Raw genomic sequence first — 25,184 nt, forward strand, 5'->3', positions numbered from 1 at the left:
GTCCATGTGCTCTATTAGCAGTATTATTATCATCATCATTATCATTACTATTATTGTTGTTGTTGTTATTTACCAGAACACTGATTAGTTCTGACTTATGATGGTGCAAGGGATTAAGCCTAGGCATTCAGAGTCTCAGACATAAAAGTTTCTTGCATAGTCATTATGTTATTTTGCTACAATGTGTTATGTTAGTACTTGAAGAAGGGAAAACAAGAGACTACAGAAATGGCTCAACTGGTAGATCACTGGACTCATAAGCCTGAGATTCCTAGTCCAGTCTTTAGGACTGTAGGTATAAAAGTGTGATCTGATTCTCTCTCTTGTCTCTGTCTTATGAGAAACTCTCTCTCAGCAATAAATATTTTTCATTAAGAAAGGTAGATGTACAGGATGCAATCCTCAGTGTTATCCAATGGACAACATCTTGCTGTGGGAGTCAGGCGGTAGTGCAACGGGTTAAGCGCACATGATGCAAAGTGTAAGGATCAGCATAAGGATCCTGGTTCTAGTCTTGGCTCCCCACCTGCAGGGGAGTTGCTTCACAGGTGGTGAAGCAGGTCGGCAGGTGTCTTTCTCCCCCTCTCTCTGTCTTCCGCTCTCTTTTCTCCATTACTCTCTGTCCCATATAACAACAATGACATCAATAACTATAAGAATAATAACTACAACAACAATAAAAAACAAGGGCAACAAAATGAAAATAAAAAGAAATAGACCTTGTTTATAATTGAGCAGTATTGAGGAGTAAATAAAATGCACATGACTGCTTCTGAATGTTCTACTTACCTGTGTGATCTTTATTTCTGCAGACAGACCCATCATGCCTGAGAAATTAACCATCACAACTAACATAACAGAATTTGTCCTTATGGGATTCCCTGGTAATCAGGTGCTACAGAGACTCTGTGCCTCTGTGTTCTTCCTGGTTTACCTGGCAGCTCTGATGGGGAACCTGCTCATTGTCACCCTCACCTCCATTGACCAGCAGCTCCAGTCCCCCATGTACTTCTTCCTGAAGAACTTGTCTTTTATCGACATCTGTTTTATATCTATCACTGTCCCCAAGTCCATCATGAACTCTCTGACCAACAGCCACTCCATCTCCTTTGTGGGCTGTGCCTCTCAGGTTTTCCTGGTCATCTTTTTGGCAGGCACAGAGTATGCTCTCCTGCTAGTGATGTCCTATGACCGCTATGCTGCCATCTGCCACCCTCTGCACTATGAGGCCATCATGAACAGAGGGGCCTGTGTGCAGATGGTGACAGTGGCTTGGCTCAGTGGCTGTGTCTATGGATCCCTGCATGTGGCAGGGACATTCTCTGTGCATTTCTGTGGCCCCAACATAGTGCATCAATTCTTCTGTGATGTTCCTTCCCTGCTTATACTGGCTTGTGCTGGGGACCAAACTCTAGAATATGCCATCATCATTGCTAGCTGTTGTTTTGGGTTCATATGCTTCATTTTAATGGTGGTGTCGTATGTTCATATTTTCTTCACAGTCTTAAAGATCCCATCTGCCAAGAGCAGGTTCAAATCTTTCTCCACCTGTCTGCCCCACCTCACTGTGGTGACCATGTTCCTCTTTTCTGGGATTATTACATATTTAGTCAAAAATTTTAGATCTTCCTCTTCATTGAAAGTGCTGATTTCTGTGCTTTACACTGTCCTGCCTCCCACCATGAACCCTCTCATCTATAGCCTCAGAAACAGGGATATGCAGATGGCTTTGGGCAAGATGATATCAGGGGGAATGTCTAGAATGCATTTTTGATGCAAGTCTGTGAAATTGCAATAATGTGAATCACTTACTGATTGTGGTCATTTCAAAAGAGATGTGTCTATTCCCTTGTTACTTCTGCAGGCTCACTGATGCTTGCCTAGCAGGTCACACCTAGAGTGAGTAGGGCAGTGGACAAGAGACTTAGTGATTGTCAAGCAAATGGTTCTGCTTCCTGTCTTGATTTTATATATTAGGGTTCTATTTGCATGGAAATTCTGAGTGGCATGCTCTTTCCATCATATTACAAATACATCATGCTCTCACATGACTATCCTAGAAATCACACACATAGCAGCCCATTTTCTTGTCATTGCAGGAAGTGTGTTTCATCTTTAACATACTCTTAGCTACAATGGAGCTGCCTACATCTTATGACTTGACTTTAGAGATTCTCTTTCTTCATGCCAATTCAATGTTGGGTGGAGGACTCAAAGGCATCAAAAAGAGGTCAAGTTGTTCTGGCCCCTGGTTATTCAGGACTCGGGACTGAAGACTGACAATGATTCATATCAGAAGCTCAGCAGGAATGCTTTATTCTGTTATTAATAAACTCAAGATCACACAACACAGAAATGATTTGTAATGTATTATATTTTTTCCTGCTCTTACTTATTCAGTCCTTTCTTACTTAGTATATTTCTTTTATTATTATCATTTTTTAATTATTTTATTTATTTATTAATGAGAAAGATAGGAGGAGAGAGAAAAAAACAGATTGAATTCAGGACCTCATGCTTGAGAGTCCAAAGCCTTATCACTCTTTTATTATTTATTTCATTTCTTCATTGTGTATTTCTGCTGAGGGAACGTTTTACAAGATTGTACATGAAATGGGGTTACATTGCATAACTCTTCGATCTTGTTCTTTTTCTGAGTCTTCTTCATATTGAGAATTATATTTTTCACTGACTTCCTTGTTTATAACTTATTCCACTGCTGACAGTCCACCTTTCTTCCTCCTCAGATGACCTCTCTGTGCAAATAAAAATGTGTTTCTTATAGTGTGTCTGTACACTTTGGTGTAGAAATTAACTTTGATGATCCTATGGGTTCATGTGTCTCATTTGATTCCAAACCCCCTCCGAGAAGATGGACTTGGGACAAAAGTCCTTAAATCATCCAAGTATGGCAGACAGGAGAACTTGCTTTGCTTATCCTAAGAGGTAAAGTGTCATCATATCCCGTAAGAAGACATGACTTCACAGTGTACCATGGAAATGAGCTTCTGGTCTCCACCCATACAAAATCCAGAGACCTTACTGCGTCAGCAAGTATTGTGACCATGTGTCCACTTAGACATGATTTAGCAGGACACTTAAAAATAGGAAATGCTACTACTATAAGTAAACAAATCCACTTGCATTTGCTAAGGTCTACCTAATGATCTCCCTAGTATAGAATTTGCTAAGGTCTACCTAATGATCTCCCTAGTATAGAATTTGCTAAGGTCTACCTAATGATCTCCCTAGTATAGAATTCATTTACTTTTATACCAAACTATCTTCATGAGGGTACCAAACATTTCAGAGTTAGATTGATATTCTCTAGCATCATTGTGGTCATGGTTGATTAGTGAACTGCTACCACTGTCACTTGATTAAAAAAATTAACTGTTACCTTCAAATCTAAAAGGATTGCATAACCTTAGTAAAATAATGTCTTCCTTTAGGATTGCCCCTGTACATTCATCCAGGGCATAATTAAGAGATCAGTTGAGAATTTAATTGAAGGAATTCTTTATTTTTAACTTTTTAAAAAATTTCTTTACTGGGGTATTAGTGGTTTACCATTGACAGTAAAATACAATTGTCTGTACGTATGTACTTACATTATTTTTTAACCTAGCTAGAGTTCTGTCAATTTTTTTTTCTTTTCAAAATAATATCTCTTTGCTTCTGCTCTTTAATGTTTGTTTTTTCGTCTCTGTTCTAACATCTATGTCCTCTCCCTCTTCTAGTTTTTAGACATACAAAAATTTAATTTAATTTAATTTTTTAAAAATCCTTTTCACTAATGTAGGTATCATTCATCTTTTACACTGCTGTAAAAGATGAATTTTGCAGTGTGTTTCAGCTTCTATTTCTTTAAATCTATCTCTTAATATATATTAATTATAAATCTATACTTTTAATTTTCAGTTTGATTTTGTCCTTGACCTGCTTTTATACCTTACTTCCAACTTACTAGAACACATTTTAGTACTTTATAAAGTTCAACATGTATCAACAAATCTATTATAATCATTATTAAATAGACTTTACATCAGGAATATTAGCTGTATACCATTAGTAATTCATAATACACAATATTAGCCACTCAAATTATTAACTCAAAAAACAGATTATTTCTTCTTTCATAGTTCTGGGGTTCAATCCCAACCAGGCCTGTCGGGGTTCAGTAGTTCAGTTCTCTTGGGACATGCCATTTATCTTTGGCCAGTCCAAGCTCAGTTCTGCTAAAAGTTTGACTGGGGCTATTGGGCTGACTCAGCTCTGGTCTCATGAGGTCTCCAATCTTCCATCAGGCCAACATTCTTGCTCACAAATGCCAGAGCAGAATTCCGTGGTAGTCTAAGTGAGTCAAGCCCCTTGACACATAAACTTGGAGTGGGAGAGATGGCATGCCCTTAAACTATACTGCTCCACGCAGTCACAGCCCAGAGGAAGCAGCTTCTACCTCCCACCAGGAGCAGATTTTCAAATACCTTGTAAATGGCTATAAGCAAAGGGGCTTCAGAATTGCATTGCAGGCCAGCACCTTAAATTTTGTTTCCTTCCTACGGAAGCCTGGCTAGCCTACAGAACACACCTGCCTATGTCTATTGCTGCCTGTTTCCTCTAAACCCCAGTTCCATTCAGTTTCTTTCCTTCTTGCTTGTCCAGTTAGGAGTCACACATCAATCATTGTGGACCACTTAACTTCACCTTTACCTAACCAAGCAGTCGAGTTGTGCTGCATTCTGTCTCGCAACTCTGCTTCATCCGCACTGTTGGCCCTTCTCAGACTCTCTGTGTTTCCTTGTCTCACATATAAATACTGTCACACCCTCCCTTCCTTCCTTATTTCCTTCCTTCCTCCCTCTCTTCTTTCCCACTCTCCCTCCTTCCTTCCTTTCTTCTTTCTCTCTCTCCTTTTTTTTATTGCCGCCAGAATTATCACTAGAGCCTGGTGCAGAACTGATTCACCATACATGAAGTTACCCATCCCTGAAGATAAGGATTGGGTGCTTGAACCCGAATCCTTGCATATAGTAGGGTGTATGCTCAACCAGCTGTGCCACTTACCTGCCCTGCCCCCTGGAGCAATGGGAGATGTGAGTCAGGGAAGTGATTCCAAGAAACAGAAATTGGAGAGCAGATAAAATAGTCAGGGAGGAGAAGGGAGCCACTATGTTGTGTGTCTCAACCCTGTCATCAGTGTGGCAGAAACCTGGGAGTCAGTGAGGATACAGAACTCAGAGTTATACTGCCTGGGCTTGGGGTGGGAGGCATAGGGCATGTCTGCACCAGTTTGTGGCAGACACGCCAGTTACATCCCAGCAGAAACAGAAGGTCATTCATTAATCAAGGAAGCCAGGTGCTGGGGGATGGGGTCTGGCTCCTTCATCCTGATGTGGTAACAGCAGTAAGGGCATGCTTACAGATGGAGCTATGGGACTTGTCCTGTGCACATGGTGTCACAGTGCCACCAGAATCCAAACCAGCAGGAAGCAGTGGGTCTGGCATTCTGTTACAGATACCATACTCTCAGAATAGTGTCTTTTTATTCTCATGCTCTCTCAAGCATGTCCCTCCATTCTAGTCAGTGTCAATAAATTTTTGCCAGCTCTGCATATCTGTATGTCTAAGAAAAAGAAATGCCAAAAGGGAAACAGAAGTGGAACACCTTTCTCACTGCACATTCTACAGATATCCTGCAATTCCTTTTTGCCCTTTAGAGTTTCTGCTGAGAAATATGATGGTGATCTGATGGGGGGATTTTCTGTAAGTGAGTGAGGTGATTATTTGGAGGATGATGATGATAGCTGAGGGGTGACGGATCCTGAGACCTCTCTGAGGGGGGTGTAGACTTAATGCACATGACAAAGTCTGTAAGTCAACATTTCCTGCACAAGTATACTGAAATTGGAAGGGGGTAGGAAGGAAAAGATCACCTGACAGCACGTTATCTTGAACAAGAGCTTTTATTTGATATTTGTGATTCTCATGGGCCTGTCTAGCCATATAGAAGATCACGTGATTCTTTCACAGTTTCAGTTTAGTAACTAGATGAAGTCTTCTACTTCACTCACTCAGTCTGCGTATTCTTTAGACTTGTACCACACTCTTTTAAAATGTTTGGCCTGGGGCCTGGTGGTACACCTAGTCGAGCACACATGTTACAGTGAGAAACAGAAGGTCATTAATCAAGGAAATCAGGTTAAAGAAAGCTTTGCAAAGTGGTGAAACACTTCTGCAGGTCTCTTTCTCTCTCTTCCTCCATATCACTCCCTTCCCTCTAGATTTCTGGCTGTGTCTATCTAATAAATAAATAAAATTAATTTAAAAAATTTTAAATAAATTTAGAAATGTTTGGCTTTGCTCTGTTTTTGTAAATGCGCCCAGTTTTCAGCTTTTCCAAAATAGTTTCAAAATTAACATGTATCTTCCTTATTACAAATAGATTTTTTTTTTGCCTCCAGGATTATGGCTGGGGCTCCCTGGCTGCACTATGAATCCACTGCTCCTGGAGGCTATTTTTCCCATTTTGTTGCCCTTGTTGTTATTATTGTTGTCATTCTGGTCTTTGGATAGGACAAAGAGAAATAAATAAAATTATTTTGTTGCCCTTGTTGTTATTAATGTTGTCATTGTGGTTGCTGGAAAGGACAGAGAGAAATCGAGAGGAGATGGGAAGACAGAGAGTGGGAGAGAAAGATAGACACCTGCAGACTTGCTTCACAGCCTGGGAAGTGACCCCGCCCCTGTAGGTGTGAGCCAAGGGGCTTGAATCCCAGATGCTGGTCCTTGCACTTTGTCCATGTGCACTTAACCCTTTGCGCTACCACATGGCCCCCACAAGTAGATTTTTTAAAATTTCTAATCATTCTGACTATGCTTTTGAAATTGCATTGTATTTCAGATTTTTTTTAAGGTCAATTGAAACTACAATGTTTTCCCCTATAATCTTCCCCGGTAGAATCAGGTGTATGTTTCCCTTTATTCAGTTCTCTCTTGATATGCATCATAAACTTGACACTTTTCACTTTTAAAAATAAAACTTGCATGGTTCCTTTTATTTATTTCTAGTATTTACTACTTCCTTGAGATGATGAATGTGAGGGTTTTGCCCCCATTGTATTTCCTAAGAAGTCATTTTCACTATAGAAGAAACATAAAGAATTTGCCCAGCGGGCCAGGTGGTGCACGTTACAGTTTAGTGCACGTTACAGTGCTCAAGGACCTGGGTTGGAGCCCCCAGCCCCCACATGCATGGGGAAAGCTTCACTGTGGTGAAGCAGGGATGCAGGTGTCTGTCTGTCTCTCCTATCCTCTCAGTTTGTGTCTGTCTCTATACAATAAGCAAATAAAGATAATTTAAAAAAAATAATAATTTGGCCAGTCGATTTCCTCCCTATGAAAACTACTGCTTTTTTTGGGGGGGGGGTTGATCATTTATTCATCAAGGTTCTTAGGATTCTGAGATAGAGAGTCATGACATGTGCAAATAAATCATAAGTAAGTCTACCTTGGCTAATGATACACCCGTGACTTGTGTTTGCTTTCTTAATTATATTTACTAAAGTTGCTTTATAAATATTTAAAAACCTTATTAGCGCATCATTTTAAATAAATGTATTGAGAGAGCACAGCATCACACCACCACTGTCCAAGCCCTGCCAAGTGTCAGGAGGCTGTCTCCCTTCACCCGCTGCCACCCTCCCTCCTAGGAGAGTGGATGTGGGTCTCCACTGGGGGTCTTGCCCTGGGCACAGAGCCAGGGGGACTTTGACAAGAGTTCTCTTCTAAATGTTCAGATGAAGAAGCAGTATGGCCAGTCCTTCTGCAAAACGACAGCCTTACTAAGCCATTTTCAGATGTGCACAACATCCCTCCTCCCAGGAAACCCACATGGCCCTGCAAAAAGCTCAGCCCAAGGAGAGCTGGTGTTTACATAAACACTCTAAGCCTCCTTATCACTTCAGCATTGGGGAGGCGCGCCCTCTTGTGTCTTTCTTTGGAAGTACCTGGAACTGTGGCTCTGGTTTGCTTTCATGTTGGCCTTGGGGCTTACAGGGCTGCAGGACCTCTGGCTCACCAGCGCCTCTCTTTGGCCACTTGGGGGGAGGACTTTTATTTTTCTTTTAACCTAATGCTTATATAATGTGTTTTTCTCTGTGTTCCCAGACTTGCTCCTCCAACCCTCAAACTGGACTTGAGGTAGAGCAGTTTGGGCAGCATCTGGTGGTACAACTAATTCTCAGGGAATCCCAAAACAAAAATCCCAAAAAACTGCTGAGTCTCCGGACAGAAGTGGGCCAACATGAACAAGGCTTTTGTCGGAAGAAAACATGCCTCAGAATACCCAGGTAACAGGTATGAAGGGTCAATTTCCCACCTGTTGGATCTGACTCTGTTTTCCTCAGGGAAACAGCTTAAACCCCACCAGGACCATTTCTAGAAGTACATCTGGGGTCATGGGTCCACCTTTACAATTCAGGTTTCTAGATAGTGAGATAAATAAACTTCAGCCTTGTGATCTTGGACACTACCAAAGTATTTCTATCCTGCGTTACCACTTGTGAAGCGACCCCTTGAGCAGGTGGGGAACTGGGGCCTTGAACCAGGATCCTTACTCCAGTGCTTGTGCTTCATATTATGTGCGCTTAACCCAGTGCGCTACCGCTGGCCCCCCAACTGACTGTTTTCAAAGTGGTTTTGACAGGGACATGTGCCTTGTTTAACATAACAAATGAGTGTGGGAGATGGGGGAAATTTCTGTGCACAGGAGCTAATAAAGTCACACTAGGAAGTCCTGTGATTCTGTAGTTGCCTTCTTTTCCTTTTTTTTTTTTTAATATTTATTTATTCCCTTTTGTTGCCCTTATTTTTATTGTAGTTATTCTTGTTGTCATCTTCTTATTTAGAAGAGAAATGGAGGAGGGGAAGACAGAGAGGGGACGAGAGAGACACCTACAGACCTGCTTCACCGCCTGTGAAGCGACTCCCCTGAAGGTGGGGAGCCGGGGACTCGAACCTGGATCCTTAAGCCGGTCCGTGTGCTTCGTACCACGAGCGCTCAGCCCACTGTGCTACCACCGGAGTCCCTTTTTTTTTTTTTTTTTTTTTTTTAATTGCCACAGGTGTTATTGCTGGGGCTCCATACCAGCACTAGGAATCCACCACTCCTGGTGGCCATCTTTTCCCCTTCTATTTTATTGGATAGGACAGAGGCCTATGGGAGGAAGAAATAACCTGTTTGACGGTTCTCCTGCAGGTGGGGAATGGTGGCTCAAATCTGGGCCGTTCAGCATGTGCGTGTGTAACTGGGTGCATCACTGCCTTTTTTGTTTAGGATTGTACTCCTCAAAGGGCTACCGAGAGTGGCCCAGGAGGTGACACATTGATTTGTCACATATACCAGTTATGCTCTGGTTCTTTTAAATTTAAGACTGTTTATAAGTCTAATGCCCATGGAGACACATGGTTTGTACCACAGAGTAGACTACCTAAACTCTCAATATGTCCATGGAGTATTGAATGACTATCATACTGCAGTTACTTACAGAGATGAGGAAAAAAAAAAAAAAAGCTAAGATGAATGGGAAAATTAATCGCAATTTCAGAGCTAAGGCAACTGGAAAAAATAAGCTTCAGCAATAAAAGTGTTTATTAGCCAGAGCTAAAAAAAAAAAAAAAGTTGACAACAAAGGTGGGGAGGTTAGGGGTTCCCAAGGCTTGAAGGTGTGGGGTCCTTGTGTTTGTTCCCCAGGCACTGCGTGTCAGCTCTTGAGATAACCCGATTAAAACAAACAAAAAAACCCAAACCACACAGAACACAAGTTTTCAAGTATTTTTGTTCTGACATGTGAGGACCTGGGTTAAAGCCATGGCCGACACACGGAAGCACCATGCAATAGAGGAGGCTTCACAAGGAGCAGGTGGTACCATTAACATCTGGCTCTACCTGGGAGAATGGCCTGCTGGGAGCCTTGGGACAGTGCCCAAGTCTCACTGAAGAACCAAAACTGGATGTAGGACTCTACCTGCCGAGCTTTCTGTGACACTGAACTGGCTATATTTGAATCAACATCACACTATTATTAAAATTGGGATGCACCTATTTTTAAAGAACTAGCAAAAGTTTGTTTCCATGCAAAAGCATGTACCAGAATGATACTGATTTCTCTCTTCCTGATTTTATTGATCTTTTTTTTTTTTTCATTAGAAAACACTGCTCAGCTCTCACTTATGGTGGTATAGGGGATTAAACATGGGACTTTGAAGGCTCAGGCATGAGTCTCCTTGCATAACCATGATGCTAACTACCCCCTCTTCTCTTCGTCTCATTAATAAATCTTAATAGCACATTCCTTTGTCATGTATGTGACACAGGTTCAAACTAAGCTCCCACTACACTGGGGAAAAAAAGCAAAGAAAGGTAACTCCCAATACTGTCCTTAAGCCTTCATTGAATATGGATTTATGTAATAAAGGGTATTCTGTATCTTTAAGTAACACCATTGTGTCACATGGTTTAATAGACACACTAGGGGAAAAGGACCACCTGAAGTAGATTTTAGTATATATATACACACATACTTGTTTACCCTCTTGTTGCCCTTTTTTATTGTTGTAGTTATTATTGATGTCATTGTTGGCTAGGACAGAGAGAAATGGAGAGAGGATGGGAAGACAGAGAGGGGGAAAGATAGACACCTGCAGACCTGCTTCACCACCTGTGAAGCGACTCCCCTGCAGGTGGGGAGCCAGGGGCTCGAACCAGGATCCTCATGCTGGTCCTTGCACTTTGCGCCACGTGTGCTTAACCAGCTGTGCTACCACCCAACTCATTACTTTTTAAATTCAGTTTCCATCAGGGTTATATCTGGAGTTCTGTGCCTGCACTACAATCACTTCTGCTAGTTTTTAGTTTTTTTCTATTTTGTGTGATAGGACAGAAAAAAAACTGAAAGAGGAAGAGATAGAGAAGGAGAAAGACATCTGCAATACTTGCTTCACCACTTGTAAAGCTTCCCCCACCGCAGGTGGGGAGCAGGGGCTTGAACCCAGGTCTTTGAGCATGGCAGTGTACACTCAGCTGGGAGTGACACCATCCAGTTCCCCTAAGTTATCAAAAAATCCTTAAAAAGCACCACTATGTAAGACACATTACAATTAATGGCACCTTAATATTTGTTCAAACACAAAGGACACTGTAATAAACACTGACTTAATAGCTGAGGTGTGGCAATGACTTTCTATGCAAAGTGCTATGTTCACTTAGTTCTACTTTGTAGGTTTTTCAGTAAGACATTTGATGCTTGTTTATATTTTTATTGATGTAACAAATGGTTTACAATTTTATAAGATTTTAGGAGTATAGTTGCACACCTCTATGTGTGTTGTAAGATTTTAGGGCTACAGGTTCCCACCTGTGTATCTGACCCCCACCTAAGTTCCAGTGCCATGAAACCGGTCTCTTTACTCATTCCCCACGCCTCCCACCCCAACGTTCTGATCAAACACCATAGTTTTCAGTCTGAGAGTTGGTTTGCTTATCTTCCTTAAATTCCAACCATTTTATTTTATTTTACATAGGAGAGCTTCAAGCAATTGTCTACTTTTTAACCTATTTTCTAGGTATAACCATGTACAATTCAATCCTTTTTGCCCCAAAAGAGACTGTCACTTCCCAATGGCAAACTGGTATTCCACTGATTGTATGCTCCACAGTTTAACTAATCATCTATCAAAGGGCATTAAAGTTGATTCCATAGTCTGGCTAGTATGAATAATGGTATAAACAAAGGGGGGGGGGCATGTGTCCTTTCAAATCATTGTTTCAATATCCTTGGAGTAAATGCCTACCAGGGTGTCTGCAGGGTCAACAGTCAACATTTCATTTAGAGTTTTGAAATGACTCCTCATAGTCTTTTCCATAAATGTTAGACCAGAATTCCTCATTCTCCACATCCTTGCCAGCACTCTTTTCCAAACTTGGTCACGTAGGTCAAACTCACCCAGATAAAGCGATTTCTTTATATTGCAATTTTAATTTGCATTTCTCTAGTAAGTGATGTGGAAGCTTTTTTTCCAAGCGTCTTTGGCCACTCATCTTCTTTGGATAGTTTGTCCACTTTTTTTATGTTTCTCAACTATTTGTTTAGTTGTACTTCTTAGTTATCAACCCCTTGTCAGATATGTGATATACAAGTATCTTCTCCCCATTAATCGGCTACCTTTTTGTGGTAGCCCCCATGGATATGTGTGTGGGGAGGGTGTGGTGGTGATAGTGTAAGCCTTTGCATCTGATGCGTTTCTTTCTTTCTTTTTCTTTATTTTTTTAACAAAGAACTTAGTTTATTTTTTAAAAGGAAAATCAGAGACCAGAACAATGCTCAGGTTTGGTATGTGTGGTGTCAGAGAACTGAACCTAGGGTCTAAGACATGCAAGACCCATGCTCTAACATAAATGTAGACACAGTTTTAAATTAAATACTTTTTAAACATATTTTTGTCTTCCAAAATCTGTATTTTAAAAAAGCCATTTTTTTCCACCTTTACACGGGTGGGGTTTCTACACATTACGGATTCTGTGATGTCGAGAAAGGCTTTGCCACGTCTTGCATACTTAGCAGTTTTTCCTTAGTATAAATATTCTGCTGTTGAGTGAATCTAGACACTGGCATAAAGGTTCCTCCACAATTCTGCAGGCTCTCTCTGAAGTAATGGATTCTCTTATGTTGAGTGAGGCTCGAGCACTGGCTAAAGGATTTGCCGCACTGGTCACACCGGTAGGGTTTCTCTCCGGTGTGAGTGACCTGATGACGGTTAAGACATGAGGTCCGGCTAAAGCTCTTGCCACACTCATTACATTTATAGGGCTTCTCGCCCGTATGAACCCTCTGATGCCCGGCCAGGTTTGAGGACCGGCTAAAGGCTTTCCCACATTCCTTGCATTTGTAAGGTTTCTCTCCTGTGTGGACTCGCTGATGCTCTGTCAGGTTTGAGCTCCGCCTGAAAGCTTTCCCGCAATCTTTACACTTGTACGTTTTCTCTCCGTTAGGATACCTCTGAAGTCCAGCGTGAAACTTCTGGTGGCCGCTAAGGTTTGAGGACCGGCTGAAGGCTTTACCACATTCCTTACACTTGTAAGGTTTCTCCCCCGTGTGAATCCTCTGATGCAGAGTGAGTTTGGAGTTAGAGCTGAAGGCCTTACCACATTCTTTACATATGTAAGGTTTCTCTCCTGTGTGAATTCTCTCGTGATGGGTGAGACTTGAGGAATCTGTAAAGGACTTACCGCATTCTCGACATTTGTAAGGTTTCTCTCCAGTATGGATTCTGTAATGCTGAGTAAGTTTTGAAGACTGGTTGAAGGCTTTACCGCATTCCTTACACTTGTAAGGTTTCTCTCCCGTGTGGATTCGCTGATGGACAGTGAGGGTTGAGGACTGGATGAAACATTTTCCACATTCATTACATTTGTAGGGTTTGTCTCCAGTGTGACTTCTGTAGTGTCGATTCAGTTCGGAGCACTGCTTAAAGCATTTGCCACAATCCTTACATTTGTAGGGTCTCTCTCCAGTATGAATTTTTTTATGGATTTTTAGGTCATACCACCCATTAAAGACATTGCCACATATGTTACATATGAACGTGTTTTTCTCCAAATCAGTATTACCAGGGTGAGGCACTGCTGAAGGCTGGTTAAAAGTCTCACCACATTCCTCAAATTCACAAGGCTCCTCTTTAATACGGATATTCTGATTTATAATAAGGTCTAACATTTGATAAGACTCTTTCGCACATTTATAGTGGTTCTCGGGAAACATAACTGAAATAGTTCCCAAGATGTTTTCTATCCTCGATCACTTTTGGCAGTGAGATTCTTACTACAGGTAGCTAAGTGAGATTGGGTATCTTTACAATAATTGAATTCTTCCCCTTACATTCTAGGTTCTTCCATGTCTGTCAAAGCCACAGCTTCTGTATTTTCCCAAAAAACTACCTCAATAAATCTTCCGTAGGTAACTGTGATGAACAGGTCTCAGTGATGTAAAAAGATGTATCTGTAAGATAGCAAATCAATTCCACTTAGTACATTCAAAGGGATATGCTTCAGAACTCTTATGCAAAACCCAGAGTGACTAGAAGTCAGGAATATGAGGAGGAAGCATCGGGGCTCTACTCCACAATGGAAACGTGAACTGAACAACAAAAACCTGAGTGCCTTTGGGAATATATATATGGAATCAATTCAGGAACCACAGTACCTCAAACCAAGCACAAATGACAAGGAACTTCAGAGAAGAATCTAACCCCCCACACACACACACAAATCCCAGCATCACTTTATCTTTACTGAAGAAATGTTTATTAATAGAATATTTGCTATTACAAGGGAACACTACCCCCCCCCCCAAGATAATAAAGCTGTTTTTTCCTCTCTGGGACAAAATGCAAGAAAGTTCTCAGTGCTACTCTTCCTTGGGCTAGATAGGAGAGTGAAGTCTCTGTTCAAGTTTGCACAGCTGACTGAGACCATCTTCATTTTTGTGTAACACACCTTGCTGCAGGGAAGGCAGCCTATCACTGATGGAGTGTTAGGGATGGCAGAGGAAAGACAGGACTTCCAGGACAGGAATAAATCCCACACCTTAAGAGAATGCTATTGGCATGCTGAACAAATAGCATCAATAGAGATGGAAAAAGTCGGATGCTATTTAGGTGGTCAAACCTCAACAGAGAGGTAAAACAGAAACAGAAAACCAGACAAGGCCTGGATGCAGGAGCTAGGAGCACTGGACCTAAAAGCTCGAGGTCCTGCCAGAAAGCCAGCTCACCTGGACTGTGCTGCTGCTTTACCATATGCAGGGTCCAGGTGCAAGGCCAGCCCCACCACATAGGATGAAGATTTGGTGTTCTGGTGTCATTCCTCTCCCCCCACTGCTGTGTCTTTCTATCTGAAAAAGTCAGTCTGGAGCAGTAAAGCCCCAGTGACAACTTGAGAGGAAGAAAGGGAAAGGAAAGGATAAAGTTCAGTCCCCAAGACTGATGGTTCCAGATTGTGCCAATACTGATTGGTGGGTGTTTTTCTCTTTCTTTCTTTCTCTCTCTCTCTCTCTCTCTCCTTGTTCCTCATAAATATCTTTCTTTTTAAATAAATATCTTTAAAAAAATTCCAGGTGTCATTATGCAGAATTGAGGGGAAACTATAACAAAAATTTGCACATCCAAGTGAGGAAAGAGCTCACCGTGCACTCCTAAGTGTAATGTGCACACGCTTTATGATTCCTGAGGACCCAGGTTCAAGTCCCCATCACCACATAGGAGCACCTGCATGGATGGAGTGGTGCTGTAACCTTCCCTTCTCTCTCACTCTTTCCATCTTAAAGGAAAAAGAAAACAAGAAAAAAACTCCTGGGAACTGGTAGGAGTCCACATGGCAGTCTTTAGGACTTCTAACCTAACCACTTTATTTTAATACAAGCATTCAGGAGTGCACTGGAGCAGAGAAGTTGGAGTAACTTCCAAGTTTTGTTTTCTATCCAAATACTTACAGAATGATGCACCACCAGAGAACAGAAGCAGGAGCCGCTGCCTGATGTCTGAAAGCACACACACCAAGCAGTCTGACCAAAATCCAGAGCTATGGTGCAAAACAAGAGTCATGTGACAATCTGTGGCCTCTTGGCATTTCTTTACCTATTTCTTATCATACTCACATAATTTGGCTGATTAAACACAGTCAATTAAACTCACAGCTTAATTAGTTAACTGTCTCCTAAATATAGACTACACTGACCAAAATGGGATTTTATTTATAAAAATAAGCCAGACAGAGACCCCTCGGTGTGATATCCACTGTGCTTCATGTGAAACTGGGGTTCGAACCTAGGACCTGGCTACACACACAGCAAGTTGTGTCCTCTACTGGGTAAGGTAATGTCAAGGAAGCTAGGTAAAAATCAAATAACTATATTTCTGAAGTGAACATTAATTCTGGGCCAAATATTTTAATAAACGTGGGTGGGGCATCTGGTATTGTATAACCCACGTGATATGTGATATATGTATTTAAACATGTCCCATCAGAACTTTCACATAGAAGGAGGAAAATTAAGAAAGGATAAAGTAGGAAGTAAAACTACAAGACATCATCTCAGACCTGACAGAATGACAGTGGTGGCTATAAGGAAATCAGGTAACAATCACTAAGTAAATATTTTCATGGATTTGTGGCACCGGCTGATGGCATACAGACCACTGGTGGTCAACATAAAGCACATGCACAGGAAGAGCACAGCAGAGCCATACAATCCAGTAATACAATGATTTTTACATAAAAATACTCAAAGTGGAAGCAAAGGGCATCCTGTAAGCTTCAGTTTATGCAATATAAAACAAAAGGATTATTATTAACGAGGTGACAACCTAAGACTTTAGAGTGACATTCTTGTCCTCTCTCAATAATAACAATAAGCTATATTAAAATCAAAATTTGAAAAGTGACACGATTTACGTGAAATAAGAGAAATAGTTTCTATTATCATAGAGAAATTATATGTTCTCAAATTAGTGAGTCTGGATGTTGTAGGGTTTTCTTGGAAGGTTGGAAATGACAAAGCTTTTTATAGTCCACTACATGGCAGGGTGTGGGCCATCTAATATGGGGCTGGGACGAGGAGGGGCTGTTTAGAGAACAAAGGCCTTTCCACCCCCCAGTTCCTGCAAGCCCTGCCCTTTTGAAGGACCCAACTCCTGGCTCCCTGCCTCTCCCCACCCCCGAAGTAAAAGGCTGCCCCTCATGAAGGGGAGCTTGCTATGAGCACTGCCCCAGGCCCCATTATAAACTTCCCTTTATGCAAAAGCACAAAAAAAAGCATAAGGTGAGAGTTGGGCTTTCCAGGACACAAGGCAGGTACCCCCCTTACGAGGCTTCAGAAACACACCTGTCAGGTGTTCGTTCTTGAGGCTTCTGAATCAAATCCCAGTATCTCCATCACCCTCTCAAATTGTTCTATTTGAGGTAAAACACAACGTCTTAAAATAGGGGCCAGGAGGCAGCTACTCAGTAGGGTGTACACCTTGCCATGTGCACAGCCAGAGTCCCAGCACCACATGGGAGCACCATGGCCATGGAGAAGCCTGTGGCTGGAAGAATGTGACAGCTCTCCTTTTTCTTTCACTCTCAAGTAACAGAAAGAAAAAGTCAGAATTGCACACGTACAAGGCACCTGAACTACAAATAAGTAAGAAATAAATGCTTTAAAATGTGCTTCTAGATTTCCAGTGGGAGACCAAATAGTTTAGGGCCTTACAGTGCAAAGATAGCACCTGGGATCCCAGTGATTGGAATGGAAAAAACAAAACAAAACAAACAAAAAACACAACTGGCATTACTGGACTGGAAATTTCCCTGAGAGCAAGAGAATTAACTATGTCCTAAAAAAAAAAAAAAAAAGAAAGAAAAAAGAAATTATACACACACACATACACAAAGAGATTGAGAAACACACACAGACAGACACACAGAGAGGGAGGGGATATGGAGGGAGAGAGAGAAGAGAGAGATTCCCAAACCATTTTAAAGTCTAGTTTCTTCCTTGACGTTTGAAAGACTCTGTGTCACTTTTGGCTTCATTCATTCCCACTTACCTGGGTGTGTGACTACCTTCTCTCTTGGGATCACAGGGCGTCTTCTTTTTCTCCAAAGGTGACCAGGACTGGCTTACAGAGAGACCTGTTCAACAAGAAAATGAGTGAGTTTTGCCATCTAGCCTTTATCAGAGATTTCTCAGCAAAGGCCGCTTAAAACAATGAAGAGTATTAGAACAAGGTAAGAGGGCATCAACATGTGGACTGGCAGGTCACACAGTGGCTAGGGTGCTGAACTTGCAAGCCTGACTTCCACCCTACTCTGCTCTTCAACATCACATATGACAGATGGCATCCTGGCTCTTTATTCTCATTCATTATTAAATAAATACATGCTTTTTTTTTTTTTTTAACAAAAAAAGAAGACATCAACCAAAAAACTGGTCTGATAATTTTCACATGCACACACCCACCCATACATTGTAATCTTGTTTAAAGCTTACTTAGGAAGCCCCATCAAACATGCATTTAACATCCATCTTGCGTGTGCTGCTGTCTGAAGTAATCACTGTAGTGAGAGCAATTTCATAAAAGCAATTCAAAGGCAAACAGAGGACCAGCAGGAAGCAACAGGCCAACAGAGTCCTGGTAGGTTGATCCTCAACGTTGGGTCCTGTTTATAAGCTCTACAACTGTGCCAGATGAGCTGAATTCTACTGAGAACCTGTGCACTGCATTCAAGGCTCACAAGGATGCAACAGAGTTCTTGTTCCCAGAAGCAAAGGGTAGCTGCTGTGCTCTCTGCAGGAAGGGATGGCAGGCTCTGTGGGGAAATGCAGCTTGCACTGGGGGTGACTCCCTCCACGACACCCACAGACTGTGACAATCTATCTAAAGATGCTTCCTCCTGTGGGTGGGCCAGAGGGCCTGGTTTCCAGGCCCAGGCAGGGAGGGGTGCTAGCATAAAGGTAGAAAAAAACTACAAGATAAATCAATCATCATATACACATTAAAAGTGACAGGGTGGGGAGAAAACTGTTCAGGTGACGGGAGACATTGTTAGTGGCATAAAATGTGTCAAGTCTATTTGTGATTATGATGCTTCTGTCCTCTAATCACAGCATGGTGACAAACACTGTTGCAAAAACACCGCTACTGCCTAAGGCTTGTGTCACCTAAAATAAAAAAAATCATCATCTATATTTATTCTATAATTCTAAACCACAAAGATTTCTGAAAAGACAAAGAGGCAAAAAAGGAAAGAGAGTAGATGTGTGACATAAATTTGAAGTGAAACAGAATGTTACAGGCCTGAGATCTGCATTAAACCTCCATGTGCACTGGGCTAACGAGATGGCATAGTGGATAAAGTACTGAAACCTCAAACAGGAGGTCCTGAGTTCAATTCCTGGCAATGAATGTGCTAAAGTTATGCTCTAGCTCTACCAGCCCCTATGTCTCATGAATAAATAAATCTTTAAAACCACTTGCTAAAGTTAAAGACAGCACCTGCAGTGCACAAAGGTGATGCCCTGCATTTTTCAAAGCAAACTACCGGATTAAATATGATTTCTGCACTCCTTTTAGTAACTATGTTTATGAATGATGAAGAGGGATATATTAACATGATAATATTAATAATAGCAGCCCAGGAGGTAACACTGGAAAAACCTGAAGTTTTAAATATGAGATGCTGTTTGATACCCAGTATCACATAAGCCAGAATAATACTCTGCTTGGAATTCTCATAAATAAATAAATCTTTTAAAATACGTATTATTCAGGTATGGAACACTCACTTAAGTGCACACACTGCCAGGAGCAAGGACCCGGGTTTGAGCCCCTGCTCCTCACCTGGGGTTGGGGGGAGGTTTCATGGACAGTGAAGCAGGTCTGTAGGTGTCTCTGTTTGTCTTTTTCCCAGTCTCCACATCATTCAATTTCTATCTTTCCTATCTAATAAAAAGAAAGAATGAACGAATGAAAATAATGAGGTGGAGGAAAAAAAGCCACTAGGAGTTGTGGATTTATAGTGCCACTAACCCTGGTGTCAATAAAAAATAAATAAAAGTACATTATAATAACATTTGACAGGGAACATCTGGATCAAGTAGAATGCAGTAGGATCTAAGCAGAGCACAGGGACACTGGATAAAACTGAGAAGGTGGATGGGAAAGTTACTGTGACTGCAGGTCCAGGTGGGTGAGGTCTCTGAAAATTTACCCAACTTTGGGTAACAATTTCTCCTGACATTTGAAATCAAACTCCTTCACTCCAAAAGGATTTAACAGTACCAGCAAACAGAAACAAGTACAACTCAAACCCAAAAGCAAAAGTATCTGACTGGTCAGGCTGAACAATTCTCCTGTTAACCATGCCAAGTCCTGCCAGGCTCAGCTGAAGACCAGAGCAACCAGCAACCACACTTGGCAGGAGCCCAGGACAATCGCTGACTCAGCTACACACTCTGCTCAGGGTGTGTGTGTGTGTGTGTGTGTGTGTGTGTGTGTGTGTGTGTGTGTGTGTGTGTGTGTGTAGGCAGCAGGACAGTGAAGGAGGAAGAACCACAAAGAAAACCCCATGAAGATACTCACCTGAGACTCTATTTCTAATTCTGCAGAAATGTAATTTCCTTAAATTACCCCCCCCCCCCCCCCAGAGCACTGCTCACTGCTCAGTTCTGGTTTCTGGTGGTGCTGGGAATTGAACCTAATAACGTTGGTGTCTCAGGCATGAAAGTTTTTTTTTTTTTTTTTTTTGCATGGCCACTATGCTCTTTCTCCAGCTCAATCACTCCCTTTCTTAATGAAATTCAAAATCAAATTCAATTTAGAGGCAGCATATTGGTTATGCAAACAGGCCTTCATGCCTGAGGCTCCAAAGTCTGAGGTTCAACCCCTATAGCATTATATATGCCAGACATGAGCAGTGTTCTGGTTTCTTGCATTAAAGTAATTATTTTAAAAAAAAGGAAAAAGAAATTAAACGTACACACATACGCATAAATATGGATGTACATGTATAAAAAGAAGTTCAAAATTTCTTGAATAACCTTTGCTGATAGCACCAGCAGCCTTTGCTAGGGTCCATCTTGGGGTCTCTGTGCCATAACTACCCTCTCAGTAAACCCTGTGTCTACCTGAACTTCTTTCCTAAGTGGGAACACAAGGACTCCCCGTCCACGGGGGACCCCCACACCCCATGACACACAGCATATTGGCAGTAATGAGGCAGGACAGACAGACGTGATATCACGTGCCTGACATGAAGGTCCCATGATCACCGCCTAGCCTCAGCTGCAAGACCCAGTCAATAAGAAAAGCAAAGGAGGGGTGGGGGCTGGGAGATGGATCAGAGCAGAGCCCCGCTCCAGCTCGGGGTAGGGGGCTAGGTGGGGGACCCCGGCCACCCCCCACACGGGAGCCCCTGTACACGCGGGAGGGGGAGCTTTCTGAGTGCTGGGATGTCTCTCACCCTCATCTAAAACAGGGAAGAAACAGCGGGGGGGGGGGGGGGGATAAAGTCAGCCACAAGAATGCTGCAGGTGCAGCAGCGCCCCAGCAACAACCCTAATATAGCCAAAATGAAAGGAGGTGTGTGTGTGTGTGTGGGGGGAAATAAAAAGGCCCCTGGTAGGAGTCCGGTGGTAGTGCAGCGGGTTAAGCACAGGTGGCACGAAGCTCAAGACTAGCATAAGGATATCCTGGTTCAAGCCTCCCGCTCCCCACTTGCAGGGGAGTCGCTTCACAGGTGGTCTGCAGGTGTCTGTCTTTCTCTCCCCCTCCTCTCTCCATTTCTCTGTCCTATCCAACAACAACGACGACATCAATAACAACAACAATAAAACAACAAGGGCAACAAAAGGGAGTAAATAATAAGTAATGAAAAAAAAAGAAAAGAAAGGCCCCTGGTTTGAGCCCCCAGCACTCCCATAAGCCAGAGCTGAGTTCTGGGCAAAGGCAAATGGAAACTATGGATCTGGGGCCTGAGAGGCAGCTCGGCGGGGGAGCACCGGCTGTGCCAGGTGCCAGGTGCGGGCACAGGTGGGAGCCCGGCACGGGGGGGGATGCTGTGCTGCCTTCGCCCCCCCCACCCCAAGCCTGACAAAGTCGCCCGGTATATACAGTAATTGTATATAAACTCCAAGCCAGCTAGATCTCCGGCGACCATAATATTTCGTGCATTCCTGGTACCAGAGGTGGGGCCTGGGCAACCAACCCCCAACTCTGGGACCAGAGGTGGGACCCGAACACCCCCCCCCCCCCCGCCACCCTCGGGAAAGACCCGGACCCAGGCCCCGGGGCGGGGCGACCGTGCTCCACCCACACGGCTGTCTGTCCCCGGGGGGCGCCCCGCACCCCAAGGCCCCGCCGGGATCCCCGACCGAGACGGGAGCGAGACCCAATCCCGGGGCCTCCGTCGGGCTAAGGCGGGAGGAGGGCGACAGCCCGGGGCCACGTGGCCGCTCCAGCGCCATCAGGCATGTCGCAAGCTGCTCCTCCAGGCCTCCGTCCCCGCGGCCGCACTCACCCTCCTCCGCCTGCTCCCGGCCCTGCAGTGTCCCCCCACCCCCGCCCCAGGCGGCTCCGAGACCACAGGTCCTGGCAGCCCCGCGGGTCGCGCCCTCCCGGAGTGCAGAATCACCAGGAAGCCTGAGTGGGCGACGCTGGGAGAAAATGCGTACCACGGAGACAGCTGGCCTAGAGCGTCCACGACGCAACTGCAGCACCCGCCCCCCCGCCGACTCTGATTGGACGAGGCTCGGAACACGGCCCCGCCTTAAGGTTCTGAGTGGATGACATTCCAGCCAAACACTGACAACGAGTCTTGATTGGATGGTTTCCCTCCAGACCCGCAGTCATCAAGCGGGACCGGAGAAGCAGAGCTTTATCCAATCAGAGTCCGTGGAAGATGTGTGACTAAGATCTGGCCAATCAGAACCGAGGGTAAGGGCCACTCGGAGACAGCAGAAATGTCACTCTTAAAGGGCCAGAAGTAAACAGTGCTGGTGGGCAGGTGCCCCCAGGGCATGGACTTTCCTCTCCAGTGCCCATGCACCTTGCAGCTGCTGGTGTTGGGAACCTGGGGCGTATGCGGCTGAGGCCTGAGTTACGGGAATATGCCGAGGGCAGGTGGTTACCAAGATCCAGAGAGGCCTCTTCAGACAGGCCTGAATGCTTTAAAAGTGGCCATGCATCCAGTCTCCCAGATCCTCATGGGAGACACCCCCCAAACACACACACACACACACACACACACACACACACACACACACACACACACACACACACACACACACACACACACACACACACACACACACACCACACACAGTCGCGGGGGTCCCTGGTTCCTGAATGAGGAATGTTCTGGTGCTGCCAGAACCACTTCTAGTGCTGCCACTGGTCACCCCTGCACCTGTGTACTCACTGCCAAGGTGAGGAGCTCCCTAGATTATCAGAACCAGCACAGACACTGAAATTCCACTTCTAGCTTCTACCTCAGATCAAATTGTGGGGGTGAGCTGTACCTGATGGCAGGTTCACCCTGTGCTTCTTAGTCAACTGTCAAGGATGAGGGAAGAAGCCTCTGCTCACTCCCATCTTGCCTGGTTGTGTATACACAGTCTTTCCTACCCCTAAAATCTGCATGGTTCCATGAGGAAGAACTTTCTGGCGCTGCGTAGTGAGACAGAAATGCTGACCAGGAGTTTTCGTTTGGTCTATGTATTAAGCATTCATTAGTATGTCTGTCGTGGAAAGAGAATGGGCATATATTTCCTGCATGTGTTTATTTGTTTAAGGAAATGTTTGCATTGTGGCAATATTAATATTAAATGGAAGTTACTAGAGAAGCCCAGGTATGAGGAGAGATAAATATGCATAGAGAGGATTAACCCGAGGGAAATGTTCTATGAGTGATGGACTAGTTTTAACCATACCACTGAATTTTCATAAGGGCCTGCAAAAGTTAAATTACAGTTTCTGTGGGATGTTTCTTTTTCATAAATATTTATTTATTATTTTATTTGTTAGAGGGATAGAGAGTGAGAGGAAGAGATAACCAGCACATCACTCTGTATTTGCAATACTAAGTAAGGATCAAACTCTGGACCTCATGTTTTTAAATGCAGTGTTCTAGCCACTGGACCACATTGTTTTAGTCTCCTTACTTGCAACAGATCTGTTAATATTTATTCATTTTTTCTTTTCTTATTTATTTTTTTTAGATTTACTTATTTGATAGAGTGGACTAGAGCATCACTTTGACACATATGATGACTGGAATTGAACTCAGGACCTCTTAAATGTAAGTCCAACATCTTATCCTCTGCACCACCTCCCAGGTTACCTACTGAGAATTTTTGTTCCTTTGTGATTCGCTCTCTGTATGTTATAGAAACCTATGTATTTCTCGCAGGATGCCCATTTAGAGTGTAATTTTTCTCTCTTGTCTATTATGATATTTTGGCATTATTGTATGCATCAGAGTTAATTATCTTTATTTATTTTTGAGACAGCCAGAAATTGAGAAGAAGGGGGAGGTAGTGAGGGAAAAAGACAAAGAAACACCCGCAGCCCAGTTCACCACTCCTGAATCTTTCCCGGTGTAGGTGAAGGCTTGAACCTGCCTCCTTGCATATTCTAACATGTGCACTCCAGGTGCGCCACCACCTGGCCCCTAGATCTTTTTCTCTATTTATTCATTTCCAGTCTATCTTTTGCTAGGTCCTTTATTATGCTAATTCAAATTCAGTGCTTCTCTTTTCTAGTTCCTTTATGCAGAATGTGAGTTTGTCTATTTGCAATCTTTTTGTTTGTCTGTTTTTTTTTTTTTTTTTTTTTGCACCCAGCCTGGAACATGCCAGATTTCACTGCACTGGGCCACCTTTTTCAGCCAGAGAGTAATAGAATGACACACAAAGAGACATCACAGCTCTGGGGCTTCTGAGAGTCATAGCACTTCCTATGTGGTGCCCAGCTGGAACACAGACTTGCATGTAGGCACTTTACCAGGTGAAGTATTTCTCCTGCCCTTTTGTTTCTTTTTTTTTTTTTTACCTTATATTTACTTTTTTTTTAAACTCATATTTACTTTGTCTTTCTTCTTAATAAATCACTTTATTTGGGGGAAATAATGATGAGTACAATTGCTTTTTTTTTTTTTTTTTTTAACCAGAGCACTGCTCAGCTCTGGTTTATGGTGGTGATGGTGGTGGGAGGGATTGAACCTGGGACTTTGGAGCCTCAGACATGAGAGTCTGTTTGCATAACCATTATGATGTCTATGATTACAGTTTCTTATCTCCCTGTGATAGGCGCTTGCACAGCACAGCTTCCACGGACTGCAGGCACTGCATCTCCAGCCCGTAGCCCATCCCCCTTAGAGTCCTTGGCTCAGTGGTGGCAGACCACAGGTACTCCATGTCACCCTGTGTTTTCTCTTGTTTAAATTCCACCTGTAAGTGATGTCATCTGGTAGTCAGCCTTCTTCTAGCTTAGCTCAGTTAACATAATTCCTCTGAACTCCACCCAACATGTAGCAGTGGAGAAGACTTCATCGTGTTGAGAGCTGAGTTGTACTCAACCACATATGT

The 25,184-nt window shown here is 43.1% G+C and overlaps 2 protein-coding genes and 1 long non-coding RNA gene across 17 annotated transcripts; 2 read left to right on the forward strand and 1 right to left on the reverse strand.

Annotated features, from left to right (window-relative positions):
* Window positions 1-823: 823 nt before the first annotated feature.
* Window positions 824-1,774, forward strand: LOC103123451 (olfactory receptor 14A16-like). Its single transcript, XM_007534100.1, has one exon. It carries the CDS (start codon window positions 824-826, stop codon window positions 1,772-1,774), a length of 951 nt encoding a protein of 316 aa, XP_007534162.1.
* Window positions 1,775-11,606: 9,832 nt separating this feature from the next.
* Window positions 11,607-22,305, reverse strand: LOC103123450 (zinc finger protein 501-like). 15 transcript variants are annotated; one of them, XM_060197450.1, is made up of 6 exons: window positions 22,118-22,135; window positions 19,441-19,542; window positions 17,647-17,731; window positions 16,941-17,008; window positions 15,549-15,637; window positions 11,607-14,057 (listed from the first exon to the last, which is right to left on the reverse strand). In XM_060197450.1, the coding sequence occupies exon 6, from the start codon at window positions 13,818-13,820 to the stop codon at window positions 12,570-12,572; it is 1,251 nt and encodes a 416-aa protein (XP_060053433.1). In that variant the 5' UTR covers window positions 13,821-14,057; window positions 15,549-15,637; window positions 16,941-17,008; window positions 17,647-17,731; window positions 19,441-19,542; window positions 22,118-22,135; the 3' UTR covers window positions 11,607-12,569. The 15 variants fall into 15 exon arrangements, with proteins under 15 accessions (XP_060053433.1, XP_060053435.1, XP_060053434.1 ...); XM_060197452.1 differs by lacking the exons at window positions 19,441-19,542; window positions 22,118-22,135 and adding an exon at window positions 22,272-22,287; XM_060197451.1 differs by lacking the exon at window positions 19,441-19,542 and having other exon boundaries at window positions 22,118-22,254.
* Window positions 22,306-22,326: 21 nt separating this feature from the next.
* Window positions 22,327-25,174, forward strand: LOC132540355 (uncharacterized). The gene is made up of 3 exons (XR_009551514.1): window positions 22,327-22,533; window positions 23,817-23,933; window positions 24,441-25,174. It is a non-coding gene; the product is annotated as an uncharacterized LOC132540355 (long non-coding RNA).
* The last annotated feature ends 10 nt before the right edge of the window (window positions 25,175-25,184 follow it).

The sequence above is a fragment of the Erinaceus europaeus genome, chromosome 9 (assembly GCF_950295315.1).
Source record: "Erinaceus europaeus chromosome 9, mEriEur2.1, whole genome shotgun sequence".
NCBI lineage: Eukaryota > Metazoa > Chordata > Mammalia > Eulipotyphla > Erinaceidae > Erinaceus > Erinaceus europaeus.